This window comes from Anarhichas minor, unplaced genomic scaffold (genome assembly GCF_050575085.1).
Source record: "Anarhichas minor isolate MPS153535 unplaced genomic scaffold, ASM5057508v1 ptg000009l, whole genome shotgun sequence".
Taxonomy (NCBI): Eukaryota; Metazoa; Chordata; class Actinopteri; order Perciformes; family Anarhichadidae; genus Anarhichas; species Anarhichas minor.
The window spans coordinates 6,300,399-6,320,961 of NW_027466455.1; the positions used below are offsets into that span (position 1 = coordinate 6,300,399).

Genomic DNA, 20,563 nt, shown 5'->3' on the forward strand with positions numbered 1-20,563 from the left:
CTTCTTAAATACCCTTGCACTCCTTTCCCTATTAATATACACTTGACACTTTAATAAAATACTCGTTTTAATATACTGTTATTTGTCTGTTTATTTACCATATTTTTATATTTTATTGTAAATTTCAATATGTTTCTATTTTTAAATCATGTCTTGTATTTTGCACTGTGTTGATTGTTTAATGTTATGCACCATCCACCTAGTCAAATTCCTTGTATGAGCAACATACTTTGGCAAATAAACGGTTCTGATTCTGTAAGGGAACTTTTAATTTGAATGAAACGATACAATACAATCATGTTTGCTTTTGGCCCGTGACCCACTATTGAGTTTCAGTCTTGGCCCTCCAAGGGAAAATGTTTGGGCACTAATGTAGAGGAATTATTGTTTTCCATTATTTTTCCAAAGATAGAATGTAAAGCTGTTAAGAGTTTCTGGCAATGGAAGATGGAAGAAAGAGGATGGCTGAACATAAGACCCACAATGAGTTCTGACTCCGAGTCTTGCTTGAGGACACTTAAATATGATATTTACCTAATCTGATTTTGCCTCTCTGTCTTCTAGTCCGCATGTCAGCCTTAAATAGAGATCAAATTTGATACTGCATCAGAGTAAACAGAGGGAAAGGTACTTGTAGATTAGGCAAAGATGTGAGGATTTGCACTGCATTACTAAACACTGTGATGACTGCAGGCTGACAGAACACTTCTTAAGACTCTGTTGAGCCATGAAATACTCAGTAAACCTTTTTGATCCTCAAACTTAGAGGAGCAGATGTGCACTTTTTTCGCTTTGAATCATCAGTGCAAGCATTTCTTATTTAGAAATATACGTAGAGCTTCAAATATCAGGCAATCAGTGCCATTCATTTGTGATTTGATGGATGGAATTTAGTGTTTACCAGTAATGATTGTCAGATAATATCCTGATCTTTGTTGAAGTTAGGGATTTCTTCAAAAGAGCTAAACCAAGTTTAAGAGGCTTCTGAAATATATTGAAGTGTCCTTTGTTTGCATACTGGAATTACAATTACAAGGGCTTGAATCCAGGTATTTTAGATGTCGTCTATTTAAAGCTTCATCCTCAAAGAATATTGATTATCTGCATTCAAAATGAACCATCAAAATTCCATAAGTGTTAATATCGTCATTTTTGCTTTTAAAGTTTACAGTTGTACTAGTGCTGGGCGGTATGTCCAAAAATTTGTATCACGGTATTTTTTAAGATTCTGGCGGTTTCACGGTATTTTTTTTTTTCTTGACTGTTTTTATAGAGGTTTATAGTTGCTTACTCTACTGTCAGGTGTACATAGAATATAAACACATTTTACTAGAGGGTTTGCTCATTTGTTCCTATTATGTTGGGATAGCAGTTTGATGACGGCCGTCCATTGCTCTGAACCCGTCTTTCTCGACTGTCCGTAGCAGGACCATGTCCTTGCATAGCTGGATCGTTATTGCGTCCACCGCTTGCTTGACCCTTTGGCTTCACTCGCGTTAACGTTACTGGTTGACGGCCTCGAATCAGACGGCCGTCATCACACTCTTGGTATTCCAACACATGTTTTCTCCTGAGGTGATGGAGTAAGTTGCTCGTGTTACCACCAGCTGCAACAACAGTGGCTCGAGAAACTCGCAAAACGTCGAATTGTTTTAAACCAAAACACTTCGAAACAGCAGACCCAGCTCCTCTCTTGGGCACAGACTCTATTGGTGCATCTCCAGTCTGTCTTTGTTCATCCTGCATCGCTCCTTTCTGTTCTTTGATGTAGCGTTACTGTAGCGACGGAGCCTCTCCCAGCTGTTAACAGACTGTTGTGCTACCGGGCTAGCTAGGTAGCTGTACCCAGCATGCCGTTCGGCGGTGAAATTCTATAAATGTACAATTATTAGTGTTACAAATTGTTTATGTGTCACAAACTGTTGTGTCGTGGTGTTTTGCCCTGTTAAAGAGCGTTAGTTGTGGGTTATTAATTGTTGTTAATAAGTTATAACCATGACTAGGGGTCCCTCTCAATACAGTTTGGACAACTAGCTCCGACTGTAGCCTTCTTAGCGGCGAACAATATATTCTGCTGCCTGTTGAAGACAGACAGCAGTTGTTTCGGCTGTGCACCGGTATGAATGTGTGTGAAAAATTCATATCATACGGGGAATTAAAACGTGTATACCGCCCAGCACTAAGTTGTACTCATTTATCACGAATGGCATATAACAGAATACATTCATCAACATCTGAAAAGGAAGTGTGGCGACTGGATTAAATGCAGCGGCGATCACCTCTCACGGCTGACCAACCAGCCAGACCTGCCGGACCAAACATTAGCAAACTGCCCCAGGGAGGAGAGTTGAGGTGGAACCTAAACTAATCCAGCTCGGACCTAAGGCCGCTCCACTACCCAGCCTTTTCCTGGCTGTCTGATGTCCGGTCCCAGAAAAATAAGATGGATGAAAGCATCGGGAGGTCGCTGACTGTTGAGCTCACATCTTCACAGAGACTTGGCTCCATCGTTGATCCCGGATCAAGCTGCACTTGACAGGGGGACAGCAGGACAGAGAGCAGGACTCCAGTGGGACGAGAGGAGGTGGACTCTGTGTTTACATCATGATGCTTGGTGCTCAACCATAGTCAAAGTTGATGGACAATGTTTTCCTCATGTTGAATTTTTAATGTGAAGATGTCGGCCATATTATCTGACCAGAGAATTGTTTTTGTTGCTGCTGTTTACATTCCTTATTATGCTAATTTTTTAAAAGCATGACTCGTGTTTTTTAGTTTGTTTCGCTTGTCATGTATTTGTTGTGTTACAAATGGGCTACAATTGAATTCCGTTGTGCATCCCTGTGTTGCATAATGACAATAAAGGATCCTTGAATCCATTTACTGTCACAGCAATCATACACTCAGATAAAGAAGGTGCTGGTGTGAAAGTCCGGGGGTATTTGAAATTCTTCACACATCTTTTGAAGATGTGAGGGGGGCTAGTAGCCAGCGCACCAGAGGGCTTTGCGGCTCCATTATGTGGGAAAAGTCTGACAGGCCAGCACTTCTAAGGACTGTGGTTGTGAACTTTTGTTTTAACTATATTCAAGGTGTCTCCCACCCTTATTTGGTTCACCCCGCCATCATATACTGACAGGTGGGCAACATAGGCTTAGTGGTAGAGCGGTTGATACCCAGCTGCTCCATGCCGAAGTGTGCTAGGGCAAGATAATGAACCACAAATTGTGTGCGTGTGTGCGTGCGTGTGTACAACTTTAGATGGGCAGGCTCTGCCATCAGGGTATGAATGTGTGTGTGTGTGTGTGTGTGTGTGTGTGTGTGTGTGTGTGTGTGTGTGTGTGTGTGTGTGAATGGGTGAATGTTGGGTTGTAGTGTACAGAGCTTTAAGTGGTCATAAGTCTAGAAAGGCGCCACAAAAATGCAAATCCACTTACCATTCACGTAGAGTAGATCTACCACACCACACTTCCTGTTGACAATTTTTCCGTCATATATGTTAAACTGTGCATTCTTTGTCTAGTTTTTTATGAGTGTCATTTTATGGGCTTAGTATTTGTGTTTTGTCTACATTAGTATCAGGTATAACTGTACAGTATACTGATAGGCTGGAAAGAGTCCAGAACAGTAGGAGATTGCGAGGAGCTACATGTAGATGAACAAATCCCAGGCTGAATGCCAGACCTAATACCCGTTACCTTATCATTAAAATAGGTAAGGAATTTGTTACAATCATCAACAGAACAGCATGGAAATGTAGAGACATCTCTTAATTGTGTCAAACAAAATCTTGGGATTTCTCTTTGAGGAAGAGATTAAGTTGGCAAAATAAGCAGTTCTAGCTTCCTTTACTCCAGCATTAAAAGAAACTCTGAGGTCTTTGAGATATGAGCGATGCACTTCGAGCCCAGTGGCTTTCCATAGCCGCTCTGTCCTGCGACACTTCCGTCTCAAGCTGCAGACAGCGTCTGTCATCCACGGAGAAGTGTTGTAGGCAGCCCTAGTCCTTTCCTTAAGAGGTGCCACATTATCCAGCAAAGTGGTGCAATGTTCATTTAAAGACTGTATCAAGAGTTCAACATCATTAAGATTTGTGTTAATATCACAGCAGAAGTGCATAGAGAACTGATCAGCTGTACTCTGAGTAATAATGCGGGAGTGGAATGTTTGTTTCAGACACAAGGGGTCAGCATTGACAGAAAGATCAAAGAAAATACATTTATGGTCACTGATCAGTACGTCCTCACAACAGGTATTATCAATATCAAGACCCAGGGAGAACACAAGGTCCAAGGTGTGACCACCCCTGTGAGTGGCGCCAGAAACATGTTGCGTGAAATTAAAAGATTCAGTAATATTGAGAAACTCAGTGGCACTGCAGTCTGTGGTATCATTGATATGCAGATTAAAATCACCAACCAGAAGCACTTTGTCTAGCTTGATAATAGAGGTGAGAAAGTCTGCGAACTCTGATAAGAACTGACCTGCAGGACCTGGAGGTCGGTAAATTAAAAAACAGTAAAACGGCTTTAGCCGGCCCACTTTAGTCAGCTGTAGTTCAAAGGTAGCATAGGATTCTGTGCTCCCCAATTGGCAGGAAAACTGATTCTTCCAGACCACGGCGAGACCTCCACTGCGGCCTGTCCCAACATAAGAACAGTCCACAAGGCAGAGTTCATTGAAATGGATGCATTAAATATTCCGTTGCCAGGTCTCAGTCAGAAATAAAAAAGCCAAATTATGACTAGTGAACAAGCCATTTAAAATGTGAGCCTTGTTTGCTACAGAGCGTGCATTAATTCGACACATTTTGATGGGGGAAGACACTGTGTCGTCATCAGCACAGGAAGCTTTGGGGGTATGTGCAATAGGACGGATCACTCGTGCAACACCTCGAACCCGACCATAACTAGGGCTTGAGCGCGAGTCTGTGATTCTCACGGTAATGTTCATGGGTTGTGGAGTGGAAGTTACGGTAGAGGCTAGGGAGAGAGTAGTAGGAGACCCTCCATGCCGCCAGGGGGAGCTAGTGTTGCTTGTAGGGGATGAATGCGGCTGATGAATGAACGTAGAGGAGTAGTGACAGAGGACAGGGGATCCAGGATCATGTGTGCCAGGTGTAAACAGTCAATCATGTGAATAGGAGTAAACAGCATGCTGTAAATTAGCCGCTAGCAGGCGGCTACCCAGCTTGTTAAAATGAATACCATCGTTCTTAAAAGCGGAAGAGCGGTCCCAAAACACCACTTCAGTAATATGAAGACTGCTCGTACCACTCAGGGAGACGGCACTCCAAACCGTGGTCTGCTGAGTCCATTCTGGGCCAGATCATTCTGTCACGGGGCATGATGGAGGACTCAAACGCAGACCAGGCAGAGTAGCGTGAAGCAGGCATTTTATTAAACACAAATAGGAATATTTACCAACACAACAGGGAGTCCAAGCACAAGACAAGACAAGAGACGAGGGGGGAAATCCAGTGGGAATGAGACAAGGCAAGCAGACGGGGAAACCGGGAACAAGACAAGACAAACGGGCGAGTAGAACATAATGATCTGGTAGAGAGTGACTGAGAGACAGGGGCTTAAATAGTGGCTAGAACAGGTGAGGAGAGTTGTGTTGATGAGGGAGTGCTTGATTACTGATCAGGGACAGGTGAAGGGAGTTGGACTGGTGCTGAGGGAGTGGCTGACAGGTAGAGTGAGGAACTACAGAAAAACACACACAGAACACACAAGGCAAAGCCTGATCGTGACAATTTTGGGTAGTATGCTTCGGATATTTAGGTGACCACCAAGTATGCCTTTAGGTTTAGTTTCCCAGTCCCAGACAACCTTTGCGTGGTTCACAGTTTGAAAATACAAATGTTTTCTTTCTTTTATCGCAGATCTTAGAGCAGTTTGGCGCTCTTTCAGAGTTGTTCCAGTATATGTAACATGTGAGTTTGCAGTGGGTAAAGTATCCCCTAGCCGTCCATCGCAGTGTGTGTAGGTCCCTGGACTCACCCCATGCTCGTTGGTATCACCGGTATCAGCCCGGTGCCGAACTGCACCGGGCCGGCCACCGCACACGCCCCCGGCACTGGCAGGGAGGCAGTCCGCCGAAGCCGCCTCGGTTCCTCACCGACACTACTCCGCGCGACCCATCTCTCCGGCGAGAGGCCAACCAGAGCTGTGCCCACAGCCCCGGCAGAGCTGACACCGACAGGTGCACCCGGTAGCTGCGGTGAGTCTGCAATCAGAGACAGCGCTGTCTGCGGTGGAGAAGCACGTGGGGCATCCGGATTGCTCATGGTCAGTTGTGTAGTCGGTCCGAGGTTTAGATGGACATCGAAGTCTGTTTTCTCTCTTGAGAAACAACAGCTGATCAATCTTATTGGCCAGATTTTTAAATGGTAAATGGCTTATCTAGTCTGATTAATGTAATCAAAAGCCAAAACAAAGATAAATGGATTTCCAGCACTGCAAATCCCTCACAGTAGCTTTACTGTGAAATATGTCTGTCAGTTTGGCCGACCTTTCAAACGGATGTTGTGACATCCTTGGATGGCGAGGGCGAAGGGGAATATATTCCGTAGAATGATATTTATGGGAAAAAAGATATCTGCCAGCTGTAACTGGTTATTCCTTATCACATGACATGCGTTGCATTCCAACATTGTATATATATATATTAGTACTGGACAAGTTAACGCGTTATTATCACGTTAACGCATTCATTAACACCGACAATTATATTATCGTGCGTTAACGCAGTTATTTCATTTTTTATTAAGTGGACATTTTTAACACAAGAACCGAGCGGTGAACAGCTGTTTGTGTGGCGTCTCTTCTGTCTCTTCCTGTTTCCTTCACCTACATTCCCCTGGGTCCTAAGTCCCTCCATGTACAGCTTCTTATCACCCTCTATGTACCAACGTATATTTATAACAAATACCACACATATTACGGTAATCAGCGTTGCATATGTTTCTGACCAAAATACCAAAAAAAGCAAAAAAGAAATGATTCATTTAAATTAATTTTTTCGAGTTTTTAAAGTGATTTTGTTTGGAATATGTATAATAAGCATCATTTAGTTATCGCTACTGAGAATTTAACAAACATTAAAAAAAAGGAAAAAAACATGACGTAGATAGGTTTGCAGTTTTCAAGGTGTATATTTCAAATTGCATCTCTTACACACATGAAGATAAAGTTGTGAACACCGGCTGAATAGCTATGATCAGAATCATTATAACTGTGTTATAACGGCTACTGTGTAAAGGGAATACTGCTGTTAAAAAGAACCTGATGTGTTTAAAGTGTTTGCAAACCAAATGTTATTGCACTTTTGTTCATATAGCAGTACTTTTAAAATAAAAGTGCACAATACACTACTTTTGAATTCATTATTGAACTTTGCGCATAACAATACGATTAATCGCGATTAAAAATTTGAATCGTTGCCCAGCACTAATATATATATATATATATATATATATGTATAACCACATACAACCACATAGACACAAACAGACACACACACACAGTCACACTACAGCATATCAATTTTGTTTTCTAAATAGACCTAGCAATCTCCATCATCAGTAACACTTTAGTGGTCACAGAGAGCTCTTCATAAAGTCTTATTGCTGCTTTATTTATGAGCTTGCCATCATCAGGACAATGAGCCTTTAAATAACATGGCACGGATAACTACCATAGAACAATGACTATTATCACGTTAATGATGTCGTTAAGATAAGCGTGCTGGGATCATGGTATGAGCTCATGAGCTGATGTTGTGGGCCTAATTGAAAGAGTTTTCTGTTTGACTTGGTTTATGACTTTTTATGCACTAATAAAGGGTTATCACCTTATCTAACACTTAAAGAAACAAATGAGGTGAATGAAGGCTGTAGTGAGAAACAAAAAAGTACTCCGATATAACTTTGATCTCACCCAACTACAGGGCGCTTTAAAGGTTACAAGGTTTGCACAATGGTTGCACAACAAAATAGGAGTTATAGTCCCTTTAAGGTACAAAAAATATAAAAACTTTTATTATATGGGAGTATGGAGATACCAATGATGTTCTCGGTGGCAGCTTTTTTGACTCTGGATAGGGCCCTCACCTTTCCATTCATCCACGTTTTCTGGTTGGGGAATGATTTAATTGTCTTTGTGTGAACCACATCATCAACACTGTTGCTGATCAATGATTGAACTGTTGATATATATTCTTTACGATTGCTTTGGTTCTCCTGGTTGGTGGCATCTCTGAATATGTGCCAGTCTGCACTGAACACAGTTCTATAGAGCTGCTGAAGCTTCTTCTGTCCACACTTTCTTTCTGTTGGTTTGACCCTTTTTATCAGCTGGGTCTAGGTAGGTCTTTGTAGCTGCCAGGAATGTTTGCGTGAACATGGTCTATGGTCTCTTTTTTGTGACAGTCCAAAAGTCTTGAAATTTTAGAGGGCACAATCAAAAGCCCTTGTTGTGGTGACCTGGGAAGCCTAGGTCTATTAGTAACTCACTAATAAATTGTGAGGAGGCCTAACCCTCTTGCTGTGAGGAGTAACCACCACCATCACTGGTCATCAGGTGGCCAAAACATGATAATGACAAATGAATGATAATGTTCCCCACATCTGCTGGATGTCTAAATAAGCAAATGTTTGTTGACAAGTTCGCAGCCCCACGCATGAAAAAAATCTGTTGTATCAGCTTTAAATATGCTGACAATTGTGGTTCAAAAACCAGTTTGTTAAAGGAAAAAAAAGTCCTTTCCTATTCCAGATGTCTTAACCAGGCAAAGTAGCAAATATTTCTTTAAACCAGTCCATACAGCTTGAAAGTTTCAGTGTTTAGTTGAAGCCATGTCAGGCCCCAATCTGAAGTCCTTGGAGAAGCAGGACTTGTCTCCATGCTAGGCAATTAGCATGCTGGGCATCTCACGGTGAAAGTGCTTCAGGGGGGAAAAGCATTATTACGTAATTCCAGCCAGCACTTTTCAGTGCCAGAGATGTGGCATTTGGCGACACAGTAGCAGCAGTAAACCCCTCCCCCCCCAACTCTGCTGATGGTTCTGATCCAGAGATCTCCAGCACATGAGAGAGGAGAAGGGAGCGTGTCCAAACAAAAAAGGGCTGATCCCCTAATTTGGCAAGGAGAGAACAGTGATATGTCCTATACAGGAAACGATCCAGCAGCTGGTGGAAGATGGGTCCGGGGCAGCGGTGGAGGACGGAGATGAGGCTTTGGGTCTTTTACCCATGATCACTTGGAGCTACCAGTGCCTCTCAAAGTGAGCTCCCCAGCTGGCTGCAGAATTAGCTGATAGGAGGCCAATTTCACATTTGGCCATGGAGGAAGTGAAAAGAGAGCAATCAATAAAAGCAAATGTTGGGTGTTATTATTGTTGTGGAGCTGTCAGACTGTTGAAATGATCAGTAGGATGCTTTATGGTGTGTTAAATCCCATCATACTTCATTAAATTCAGCATTGTACAATTTTGGGAAATTCTTATATGCTGTATATCATTAATAGGTTACAGTCTAAATTGAACACCTGTAAAAGAAGGCTTTTATCTAAGTTGGAAGATAATTGACAGAAAATATTCAATTCAATTCAATTAATTTTTGTATAGCCCAAAATCACAAATTACAAATTTGCCTCAGAGGGCTTTACAATATGTACACATTTAACATCCTCTTGTCCCGAAACCCTCACATCAGAACAGGAAAAACTCCCCCAAAAAAACCCCTTTAACGGGGAGAAAAGAGGAAGAAACCTTAGGGAGAGCAACAGAGGAGGATCCCTCTCCCAGGATGGACAGAAGTGCAATAGATGTAATGTGTAGAACAGGATAACTGAATTACAACACATTCAATGTAATTACAACACTTCCAATGTATGACAGAACCACGGCAGGAGGCAAGACCAGTCCAGGTATAACCCGGATACACAGGAACCTGTGAGGCGAGAAAGCACAAAGACTCTGGTGAAGAAGCAGGTCAATAATGTGCATTAATGGTATCGGTAACATGAAATAGTAATGTGAGTAATAGTAAAAGTGATATTAGCAGTTGGAGTCAGCAGGGCCATGGTATGAGGAAGGACCAGTGTCCAGATAAAACTGCGGTCATGGGAACCTGTGAGGCGAGAAAGCACAAATACTCCGGGGAAGAAGGAAAGTTAGTAATGAGCATTAATGGGACATCAATGCATACAGACAGAGGTGAAGAAGAGGAGAGAGGAGTTCAGTGTATCCTAGGAAGACCCCCTGTAATTTTTGCCTATACCAGTTTGTCTAAGGGCCGGTCCAAGGCAAACCAGAGCCAGCCCTAACAAATAAGCATAACCTATAAGCACTATCAAAAAGGAAAGTCTTAAGCCTACTCTTAAATGTGGTGAGTGTGTCTGCCCCCCAGACTGAAACGGGAAGCTGGTTCCACAGAAGAGGAGCTTGATAACTGAAGGCTCTGGCTCCCATCCTACTTTTTAAGACTCTAGGAACCACAAGTAACCCTGAATTAATGGAGCGCAGCTCTCTAGTAGGGCAGTATGGTACTATAAGCTCTTTAAGATATGATGGTGCCTGACCAATTCGGGCTTTGTAGGTAAGTAAAAGGATTTAAAATTCTATTCTAGATTTTACAGGGAGCTAGTGCAGAGAAGCTAATACAGGAGTAATATGATCTCTTTTCTTAGTTGTTGTCAGTAAACGAGCTGCAGCATTCTGAATCAGCTGGAGAGATTTAAGAGATTTATTAGAGCAGCCTGAAAATAAGGAATTGCAGTAATCTAGTCTAGAGGTAACAAATGCATGAACTAATTTCTCTGCATCGCTTTGAGACAGGATGTGCCTGATTTTTTAAATATTACGTAGGTGAAAAAAGGCAGTCCTAGAAATTTGTTAAAAGACAAACCCTGACCAAAGGTAACTCTGAGATTCTTTACGGTGCTGCTGGATGCCAGCACAATGCCATCTAGAGAAACTATATCATTAGATAACTGATGTCGGAGGTGTTCTGGGCCTAGTAGAATAACTTCAGTTTTGTCTGAGTTTAACATCAGGAAGTTGCAGGTCATCCAGGTTTTTATGTCCTTAAGACTGCTTGCAGTTTAGCAAGCTGATTGGTTTCATCTGGTTTGATCGATATATATAATTGAGTATCATCTGCATAACAATGAAAGTTTATAGAGTGTTTTCTGATAATATTGCCTAAAGGAAGCATATATAAGGTGAACAAGATTGGTCCAAGCTCAGAACCTTGTGGAACACCATAACTGACGTTGGTCTTCATCGAGGCTTCATCGTTTGCATAAACAAACTGAGATCGATCCGATAAATAGGATCCAAACCAGTTCATTGCGGTTCCTTTGATGCCAATATAATGTTCTAGTCTCTGCAACAGGATGTAATGGTCTATAGTGTCGAACGCAGCACTAAGGTCTAACAGGACAAGCACAGAGACTAGTCCTTTGTCTGATGCAATTAGAAGGTCATTAGTTATTTTCACCAGAGCAGTCTCTGTGCTATGATGCTTTCTAAATCCTGACTGAAAATCCTCAAATAAACTATTGTTTTGTAGAAAGTCACACAACTGATTCGCAACTGCTTTCTCAAGGATCTTAGAGAGGAAGGGAAGGTTAGAGATCGGTCTATAGTTAGCCAACACCTCTGGATCGAGAGCGGGCTTCTTAATTACAGCTACTTTGAAGGACTGTGGTACATGGCCTGTTAGTGAAGACAGGTTGATCATATCTAGTAAAGACGTGCTAATTAATGGTAGCACTTCTTTAAGCAGCCTAGTCGGCATAGGGTCTAAGACAGGTAGGTTGTGTGAAAAAGTGTTTGCCCCCTTCCTGATTTCTTATTTTTTTGCATGTTTGTCACACTTAAATGTTTCAGATCATCAAACAAATTTAAATATTAGACAAAGATAACACAAGTAAACACAAAATGCAGTTTTTAAATGGTTTTTATTATTAAGGGGGAAAAAAAATGGCCCTGTGTGAAAAAGTGATTTGCCCCCCCCCCCCCCCCCCCCTGTTAAAACATAAATTAACTGTGGTTTATCACATCTTTGGAAAGCTGAGTTCAATTTCTCTAGCCACACCCAGGCCTGATTACTGCCACACCTGTTCTCAATCAAGAAATTACTTAAATAGGACCTGCCTGACAAAGTGAGGTAGACCAAAAGATCCTCAAAAGCTAGACATCATGCTGCGATCCAAAGAAAGTCAGGAACAAATGAGAAACAAAGTAATTGAGATCTATCAGTCTGGAAAAGGTTACAAAGCCATTTCTAAAGCTTTGGGACTCCAGTGAACCACAGTGAGAGCCATTATCCACAAATGGCGAAAACATGGAACAGTGGTGAACCTTCCCAGGAGTGGCCGGCCGACCAAAATTACCCCAAGAGCGCAGCGACGACTCATCCAAGAGGTCACAAAAGACCCCAGAACAACATCCAAAGAACTGCAGGCCTCACTTGCCTCAATTAAGGTCAGTGTTCATGACTCCACCATAAGAAAGAGACTGGGCAAAAATGGCCTGCATGGCAGAGTTCCAAGACGAAAACCACTGCTGAGCAAAAAGAACATAAAGGCTCGTCTCAGTTTTGCCAGAAAACATCTTGATGATCCCCAAGACTTTTGGGAAAATACTCTGTGGACTGACGAGACAAAAGTTGAACTTTTTGGAAGGTGTATGTCCCATTACATCTGGCATAAAAGTAACACGGCATTTCAGAAAAGGAACATCATAGGAACATCATACCAACAACAGTAAAATATGGTGGTGGTAGTGTGATGGTCTGGGGCTGTTTTGCTGCTTCAGGACCTGGAAGACTTGCTGTGGTAAATGGAACCATGAATTCTGCTGTCTGCCAAAAAATCCTGAAGAAGAATGTCCGGCCATCTGTTCGTGACCTCAAGCTGAAGGGCACTTGGGTTCTGCAGCAGGACAATGATCCAAAACACACCAGCAAGTCCACCTCTGAATGGCTTAAGAAAAACAAAATGAAGACTTTGGAGTGGCCTAGTCAAAGTCCCGACCTGAATCCGATTGAGATGCTGTGGCATGACCTTAAAAAGGCGGTTCATGCTCGAAAACCCTCCAATGTGGCTGAATTACAACAATTCTGCAAAGATGACTGGGCCAAAATTCCTCTACAGCGCTGTAAAAAACTCATTGCCAGTTATCGCAAACGCTTGATTGCAGTTGTTGCTGCTAAGGGTGGCCCAACCAGTTATTAGGTTTAGGGGGCAATCACTTTTTCACACAGGGCCATGTAGGTTTGGATTTTTTTTCCCCCTTAATAATAAAAACCTTCATTTAAAAACTGCATTTTGTGTTTACTTGTGTTATCTTTGTCTAATATTTAAATTTGTTTGATGATCTGAAACATTTAAGTGTGACAAACATGCAAAAAAATAAGAAATCAGGAAGGGGGCAAACACTTTTTCACACAACTGTATATCAGGGTTTACAGCTGTTTCTAAGGTTACTCTATTTGTGGAAAGATCGGTACTAGTCGAGGGCAGTACATTGTTTATGTTCTCATTAATAGTTATAATCTTATCATTAAAGAAGTTCATGAAGTCATTGCTACTGAGGTCTATAGGGATATCGGCACAACAGAGCTGTGACTCTCTGTCAGCCTGGCTACAGTGCTGAAGAGAAACCTGGGGTTGTTCTTATTTTTCTCTATTAACGATGAGTAATAGGCTGCTCTGGCATTACAGAGCGCCTTCTTATATATCTTAAGACTGTATCGCCAGACTAACCGAGATTCTTCCAAGTTATTGGAACGCCATGTTCTTTCAAGTTTTCGCGATGTTTGCTTTAATTTGCGGGTTTGAGGGTTATACCATGGAGCGAACCTCCTTTGTTTTACTAACTTCCTTTTTTAGAGGAGCAATAGAGTCTAGTGTCCTTCTCAGTGAGCTTGTAGCACTATCGACAAGATGATCAATCTGGGTCGGACTAAAGTTATCACAGGAGTCCTCTGTTATATTGAAGCATGGTATTGAGTTAAATATAGACGGAATCGCTTCTTTAAATTGAGCTACGGCACCATCAGATAGACATCTAGTGTAGTAACTCTTGCTTACCGGTGTACACTCCGTTAGTAGGAATTCAAAGGTTATTAGATAATGGTCCGATAAAAGAGGGTTCTGTGGAAAGACTATTACATCTTCTATGTTAATGCCATAAGTCAGAACCAGGTCGAGGGTTAAAACAGTGAGTGGGTTTCTGTACATTCTGACAGAAGCCAATCGAATCTAATAATAAGATAAATGCAGTACTGAGGCTATTGTTCTCGACATCGACATGAATATTAAAGTCACCTACAATAATTACTTTATCTGTTTTAAGGACTAGACTTGATAAAACCTGAGAAAATTCTGATAGAAATTCAGAATACGGACCTGGGGCCCGGTACACTATAACACATATAACTGGCTGTATTGTTTTCCACTTTCAAATGAGTTATAATCTAGTTTAGGTTTAGGGTTTAATAATAGGCTTGAGCCAAAGATGGCTGCTACTCCACCTCCTCGGCCGGTGCCTCGAGGAATGTGAGTATTAATATGACTTGGAGGAGTTGATTCATTTAGGCTGACATATTCTTCATTACACAGACAGGTTTCAGTAAGACAAGATAAATCAATATGATTATCTGATATTAGCTCATTTACTAGTACAGCTTTAGATGACAAAGATCTGATATTTAAGAGTCCACATTTAATTATCCTATTTTGTTGCACTGTTCTTTTTTTTTTAATATATATATACTTTATTGATGAGAATGCACCATATGACATACAAATCAAAGAGCAAGTATTTTCATTTTTTGTGCACGTGTTTCTCATTTTACAGTAGTAAAGGAGAAAATAACAAGAAAGAAAAGCAAAAAACATTAAAACAAACAACAAAACAAAAACAGAAAACAAAGAGTTACTTAAATCAAAACACCCACCCACCCCGTAAAGTTTATGTAGTACAGTATTGTAAAACTATAGTTCAGTAGTTAGGTTAAATTGCAATTAATCAGACAGATAAGGGAAGGACAGAGGACCAGATAAATCAGTACAAATTACCAGACATCTCATTCGGTGGGCAACACTAATAGATTCTGAAAATATGAAATGAAAGGTTGCCATTTTTTAGCGAAATTGTCATTACAGCCTCTAAGTGCATATTTCATTTTTTCAAGACTTAAGAAAAACATCACATCCTTAAGCCAGGCAGACTGAGAAGTATTCTGCGATGTGCCAGAAGAGTGGTGAAGGCAATAATGTCCTTCTCTTTGGTACTATATAGGATAGATTTGGCTGGGATTCCAAAGACTGCCAGAAGAGGGCACGGTTGTACCTTGATCCCTCAAACTATAGTTAATATATCAATAACATAGTACCAGAAGTGTTCAAGTTTAGGACACGCCCAAAACATGTGTAGTAAATCTGCTTGAGGATGATCACAACGGTTACATCCTGGGTTGCGACCTGGGAATATTTTTGCTAGTTTGCTGTTACTAAAGTCCACCCTATGGACCACTTTAAACTGAATGAGACCAAGTCTGGCACAAGACGTAGATTTGTTCACCCTATTCAGTGCATCCACCCACCAATTCTCTTTCAGGTTCATGTTCAACTCACTTTCCCATTTGGTTTTGATTATAGAAGAGGTATCTATTGTAGTTATGATCTGGTTGTAAATTTTAGAGATCAGTCCCTTCTGAGTTGGATGTGTGTCCAGTAGGCTTTCCCAAAGTGTTTTGCACGGGAGGTATGACGGAAAGTGTTTCACTACAAAGTGGCGGACCTGAAAGTATCTGAAGAAATTTGAACGGTCCAGGCCACATCTCTTACAAAGAGAGTCGAAGCTAGAGAAGTGGTCATCGTCAAAAAGATCCCTGAAACACTTCAGTCCACTTTTTCCCCACTGTGAGAAGGTTTTGTCCACTACAGATGGTGGGAATAGATGATTATTACTAATCGGACCCAGAGAAGAAGCTGTTAAAAATTTAAAGTGAAGACGAAATTGAATCCAAGTTCTAAGAGTAGCAAGGACAATCGGGTTAGAAGAGTGGCTGGACAGTTTTATCGGAAGAGATGAGTATACCAATGCAGGAAGAGAAGATGAATAGCATGATTGAGCCTCCAAAATGCACCAATCAGTCTCAGGGGCATTAATCCAAAATTATATTTTTTGAATATTAGTTGCCCAATAATAAAAAATTAAATTAGGAAGAGCCAGGCCACCTAAGTCCCTTGGGCGTTGGAGAAAGACCTTACTCACTCGTGGCGACTTGCCTGCCCAGATAAAGTTTAAAATAATCTTATCAATAGACTGGAAAAAAGATTTTGGCAAGAATATTGGTAAGCATCTAAGTACAGAAATTTGGGGAATACATTCATTTTTATAGACTGCACCCTGCCAGGTAGTGACAGGGCAGGTTGCTCCATCTAAGAAGATCATTTTTCATATTTTCAACCAAGGGGTTAAAGTTGGCTGTATGAAGAGAGGTGTAGTAGTTGTGTACTCTCTCGGTTGCGTTGTGTTTAATTCAGGCACACTTGATATCTTTATGGCTCTAACCAGACGTTTATTCATAGCACAGCATATAGCTAGACAGCTCATCTGGTAACAAACAGAACAGTTTCAGTTACTCTCACAGCCCACGTCGTGATTACAAGCTCCGGAACACACGGAGACAGCTTGCTTCAGACTAACGTTAGATAAGGAAAACGGCCGCGCCACTAAAGTCTGCAAGCCAGCAGAGGGCGCTAATGTTACACACAACACACTTGTCTCCGTGGGGAACTAATGATAACAAGTTGTAAATGATATTTAAAGGAGGAAATAATATGAAAATGATAAGGATTGGCAATAACTTAAATAATATAGTAATACTAGCAACCAATGGCCAGTGATGGCAAGTGGAATCATTAACTCTGTTACAGAGGCAAGACTGCGACTTATGTTCACACCAAGGTATTTGAAACCCAAACTGGCTAAACGAAAAGGTACTGAAGACTGTTGAATTTGGCAAGCCAAATCGTTTATTGGGTACAATTCACTCTTTTTGAAGTTTAGTTTATATCCTGAGAATGAACCAAATTCCGTCAGAATCGATTTAATTATAGGAGGAGATGCCACTGGGTCATTCACATACAACAAAAGGTCATCTGCGTACAGTGACACACGATGTTCTATCCCACCCCGCCGTAAAAGTGGTGATGTTTTCAATGCAATGGATAGTGGTTCTATTGCAATTGCAAAAAGCAAGGGGGAAAGTGGGCATCCTTGGCGTGTGCCTCTCGTTAAAGTGAAATATGGGGAACGTAAACGTAATGAGTTGGTGCTGACACACGCTTGCGGAGATGAATATAAGAGTCTAATCCAGGAGCCGAAAACATCACCAAAACCGAATTTCTGCAAGACTCGGTCAAAAGCCTTTTCGGCATCTAATGAAACAACCGCTTCCGGGACCAGTGCAGAGTGGGAAGTATGAATTATATTATGTAACCTGCGGATGTTGGAAAATTAATGACGATTTTTTTATAAAACCAGTCTGGTCTTCAGAAATAATTAGAGGCGTAATATTTTCAAATCGGCGAGACAGTACCTTTGCAATGATTTTCACGTCTACATTGAGAAGTGAGATCGGCCGGTAGGATCCACAATCAGAGGGGTCCTTATCCTTTTTTAGTAAGAGTGTAATAGTTGCTTGTGATAGTGTAGGTGGAAGAGTACCCCTAATCAGCGACTCCTGATACATTCCAAGAAGAATTGGTGAAAGCTTGTCTTTAAATTTCTTTTAAAACTCTGCCGTAAAGCCATCAGGCCCCGGAGTTTTGCCACTTTGCATAGTTGTAATTGCTGCTTGGACTTCCTCTAGTTCTACTGTACGATTCAGTTCCGCGATTTCAACAACAGTCCCACATTTGTTCAATCTGTCAAGTCAGTTTATGAGTAAAGTTACTCACAGTTCACCGAATCACCGACATGCTGGTCATAGAATTTTTGCGCCTCCTCCGCAGTGTTGAAGGAGTGTGTCTCCCCTTTGTAGTCGACCTTTAACACAGCAGGGAAAATCATACGGAACTTCACTCCTTTCTGGTAGAGAAGACCCTTCACGGGGTTAAATGTCGTTCGCTTCTTGTTGACAGTGGCGCTGTAGTCCGGGTAGAAGACGACTCGCCCCCCGCGGTAGTTGAGCTTGTCCCGACTCACTCTCAGTGCACGTTCCTTATCCTGGTAATAGTAAAATGTCACCATCATAGCTCTCGGTTTGGAGTTGGGACCGGAGCGCGGTGCGCCGAGGCGGTGTGCCCGGTCCAGAGTCGGTGGAGTGGGGAATAAGTCGCTTCCCAAGATCTCGGCAAAAAAGCCCGACATAAACTTTATCGGATCAGTCCCTTCTATTTTCTCGACCAAGTTGATCACTCTCAAATTGCACCGCCTTGATCTATTTTCAAGATCATCCACTGTGTCAGCGAGAAGGGAGTTTCTAAGTTTTAACGAGACACACTTTTCCTCGAGGTCGACAATTCTGTCACTGTAGCCCGACAGGGCTTCTTCGATGTCAGTAACGCGCCGGCCGTGATCCTCCGTAGTTTCACGTAGTTTGTTGACAGAGTCCGCCAGTGGGGTCAAGGCCTCATCGATTGCATTTTTGAGGTCACTAACCAGCATGGTGCGCAACCTCTCCAAGTCTGCCGGGAGAAACGTGGAGCCGCCCTCGGCGTTAGCAGAGTTAGCAATCTTGGCTGTAGCTGTCGTCATCGTCCCTCCCGGTGGTATGATGGCTCGATCCTCTTTTTTCGACCGCAGGTTATGGCTCATTGTCTCTTAGACATAAAGATGAAGCCGTACAGGCGAAAGTATCAATGTGTTTTTTAAAGTTGAATAATGAAAAGTGGCAGAGCACGGGAGCCTACCTGAGACACGTCTACCTGTCTCGCATGCTAAGCGGCATTTTGTTGCACTGTTGCGGTAGTTTTAACTTGGATTAGGTTATTTTGTTTAACTCCTCGATCGTTTATTTTTGATTTAATTAATTTAAGTGGCCGTGGGGCAGACAGTCTCTATGTGGTTTTGGGTGAGTAACTGCACTAATGGAAGCTCAGAGAAGTGTGTAAGACTGACACTCTGCTTACTGGTCTGAACTCTGGGTTGTCATGGACCAGGTCCACACAGAAACTGGGTCAGATTTGCAGAAATGAGATCTGCTCCATCCAAAGTGGGATGAATGCCATCTCTCCTAAGCAAACCAGGTTTTCCCCAGAAAGTGTCCCAGTTGTCTACGAAGCCCACATTGTTTGCTGGGCACCACCAAGACAGCCAGCGGTGGAACGATGACATGCGGCTAAACATTTCATCATTGGTCAGATTCGGGAGCGGGCCAGAGAAAACTACGGAGTCTGACATGGCTTTTGCGTATGTACACACAGATTCCACATGAACTTTAGTGATCTCAGAGAGCCGTAGTCGGGTGCCATTCCCGCCGACATGAATAACAATCTTACTGTATTTACGGTTATCTTTAGTCAGTACTTTCAGATAGGACTCAATGTCGCCTGCTCTGGACCCGGGTATACATGTAACTGTAGCCTCTGGTTTCGCTAGCTTCACGTTTCTCAGAATAGAGCTGCCTATGACCAGAGTTGGTCTCTCAGCTGAGAAATCAACTCTGCCGGGTGCGGAAGACCCGTTTGAAACACGAAGTGGCTGCTGGCGAGCCGAGTGCTTCGCCCCAGGCTTAAGCCTCCCGAGAGCAGTCACCCGGCCCCCCGGCTGCTCGGGGGCTGCAGGGAGACGGCTAGCGGGAGCCACGTCTGTTTGGGCCGCACCGACTACGCCCGCAGTCAACAGCGTCTTAGCTTCCATGGTGCGGAGCTGTACTTCTATCTCACTAAGCCTTGCATCTAACCGTTGAGTTACCTCCGTCTGCGCCAACGAGTAGGGGCGAAGGGTAGAGGAAGCCCGGGAGGGAGTATTCTCCGTCAGGACTGCGAAGCGGTTGGAGGTGGTTAACCAGGGTAGCCAGGGCAGAGTGTCCGCAGTGTCCGAGACCAGCTGAGATTGCATAGATGAGATATGCTTTGCCTGGGCCGCCGCTACGGATACGAATCCGTCGATCAGCTGTTCCCTTTTCCGGACTTCAGACTCCAGGCGGTGAAAATCGTCCCTTAACTGTGAGTACGCGAGTTTGCAGTCTCCACACATACCTGGCCGAGTGGCATCCATGTTGGAAGTTCCTGCTTCCGGTACGTGTGTCAGCCTGTCCGCCTGTCTTTCTTAGTCTTCAGGTGCTACTTGTGGTGGGTACTTGCGCACTAAAACCCACAGGCTCGGTAAAGCAACCATGAACTGGCCAAACCTGCAGCCTCGGATGTGCCCCCGAGACAACTGCTCTAACCACTTTCACACCACACTACAGGCTGGTGATGTGCTGCTCTGCTGCTCTCTCGCTGCTGCTCTGCTGCTCTCTCGCTGCTGCTCTGCTGCTCTCTCGCTGCTGCTCTCGCTTGCTCTCTCGCTGCTGCTCTCTCGCTGCTGC

General features: G+C 42.8%; 2 protein-coding genes across 2 annotated transcripts in view; one reads left to right on the forward strand and one right to left on the reverse strand.

Moving 5' to 3' along the window:
• sorcs2 (sortilin-related VPS10 domain containing receptor 2) overlaps positions 1-20,563 on the forward strand; it is a 284,143-nt gene that overhangs the window by 102,777 nt on the left and 160,803 nt on the right. The gene's annotated exons all lie outside the window — the stretch shown is intronic.
• LOC142946136 (uncharacterized) lies at positions 19,180-20,250 on the reverse strand. Its single transcript, XM_076087248.1, has one exon. It carries the CDS (start codon positions 20,248-20,250, stop codon positions 19,180-19,182), a length of 1,071 nt encoding a protein of 356 aa, XP_075943363.1.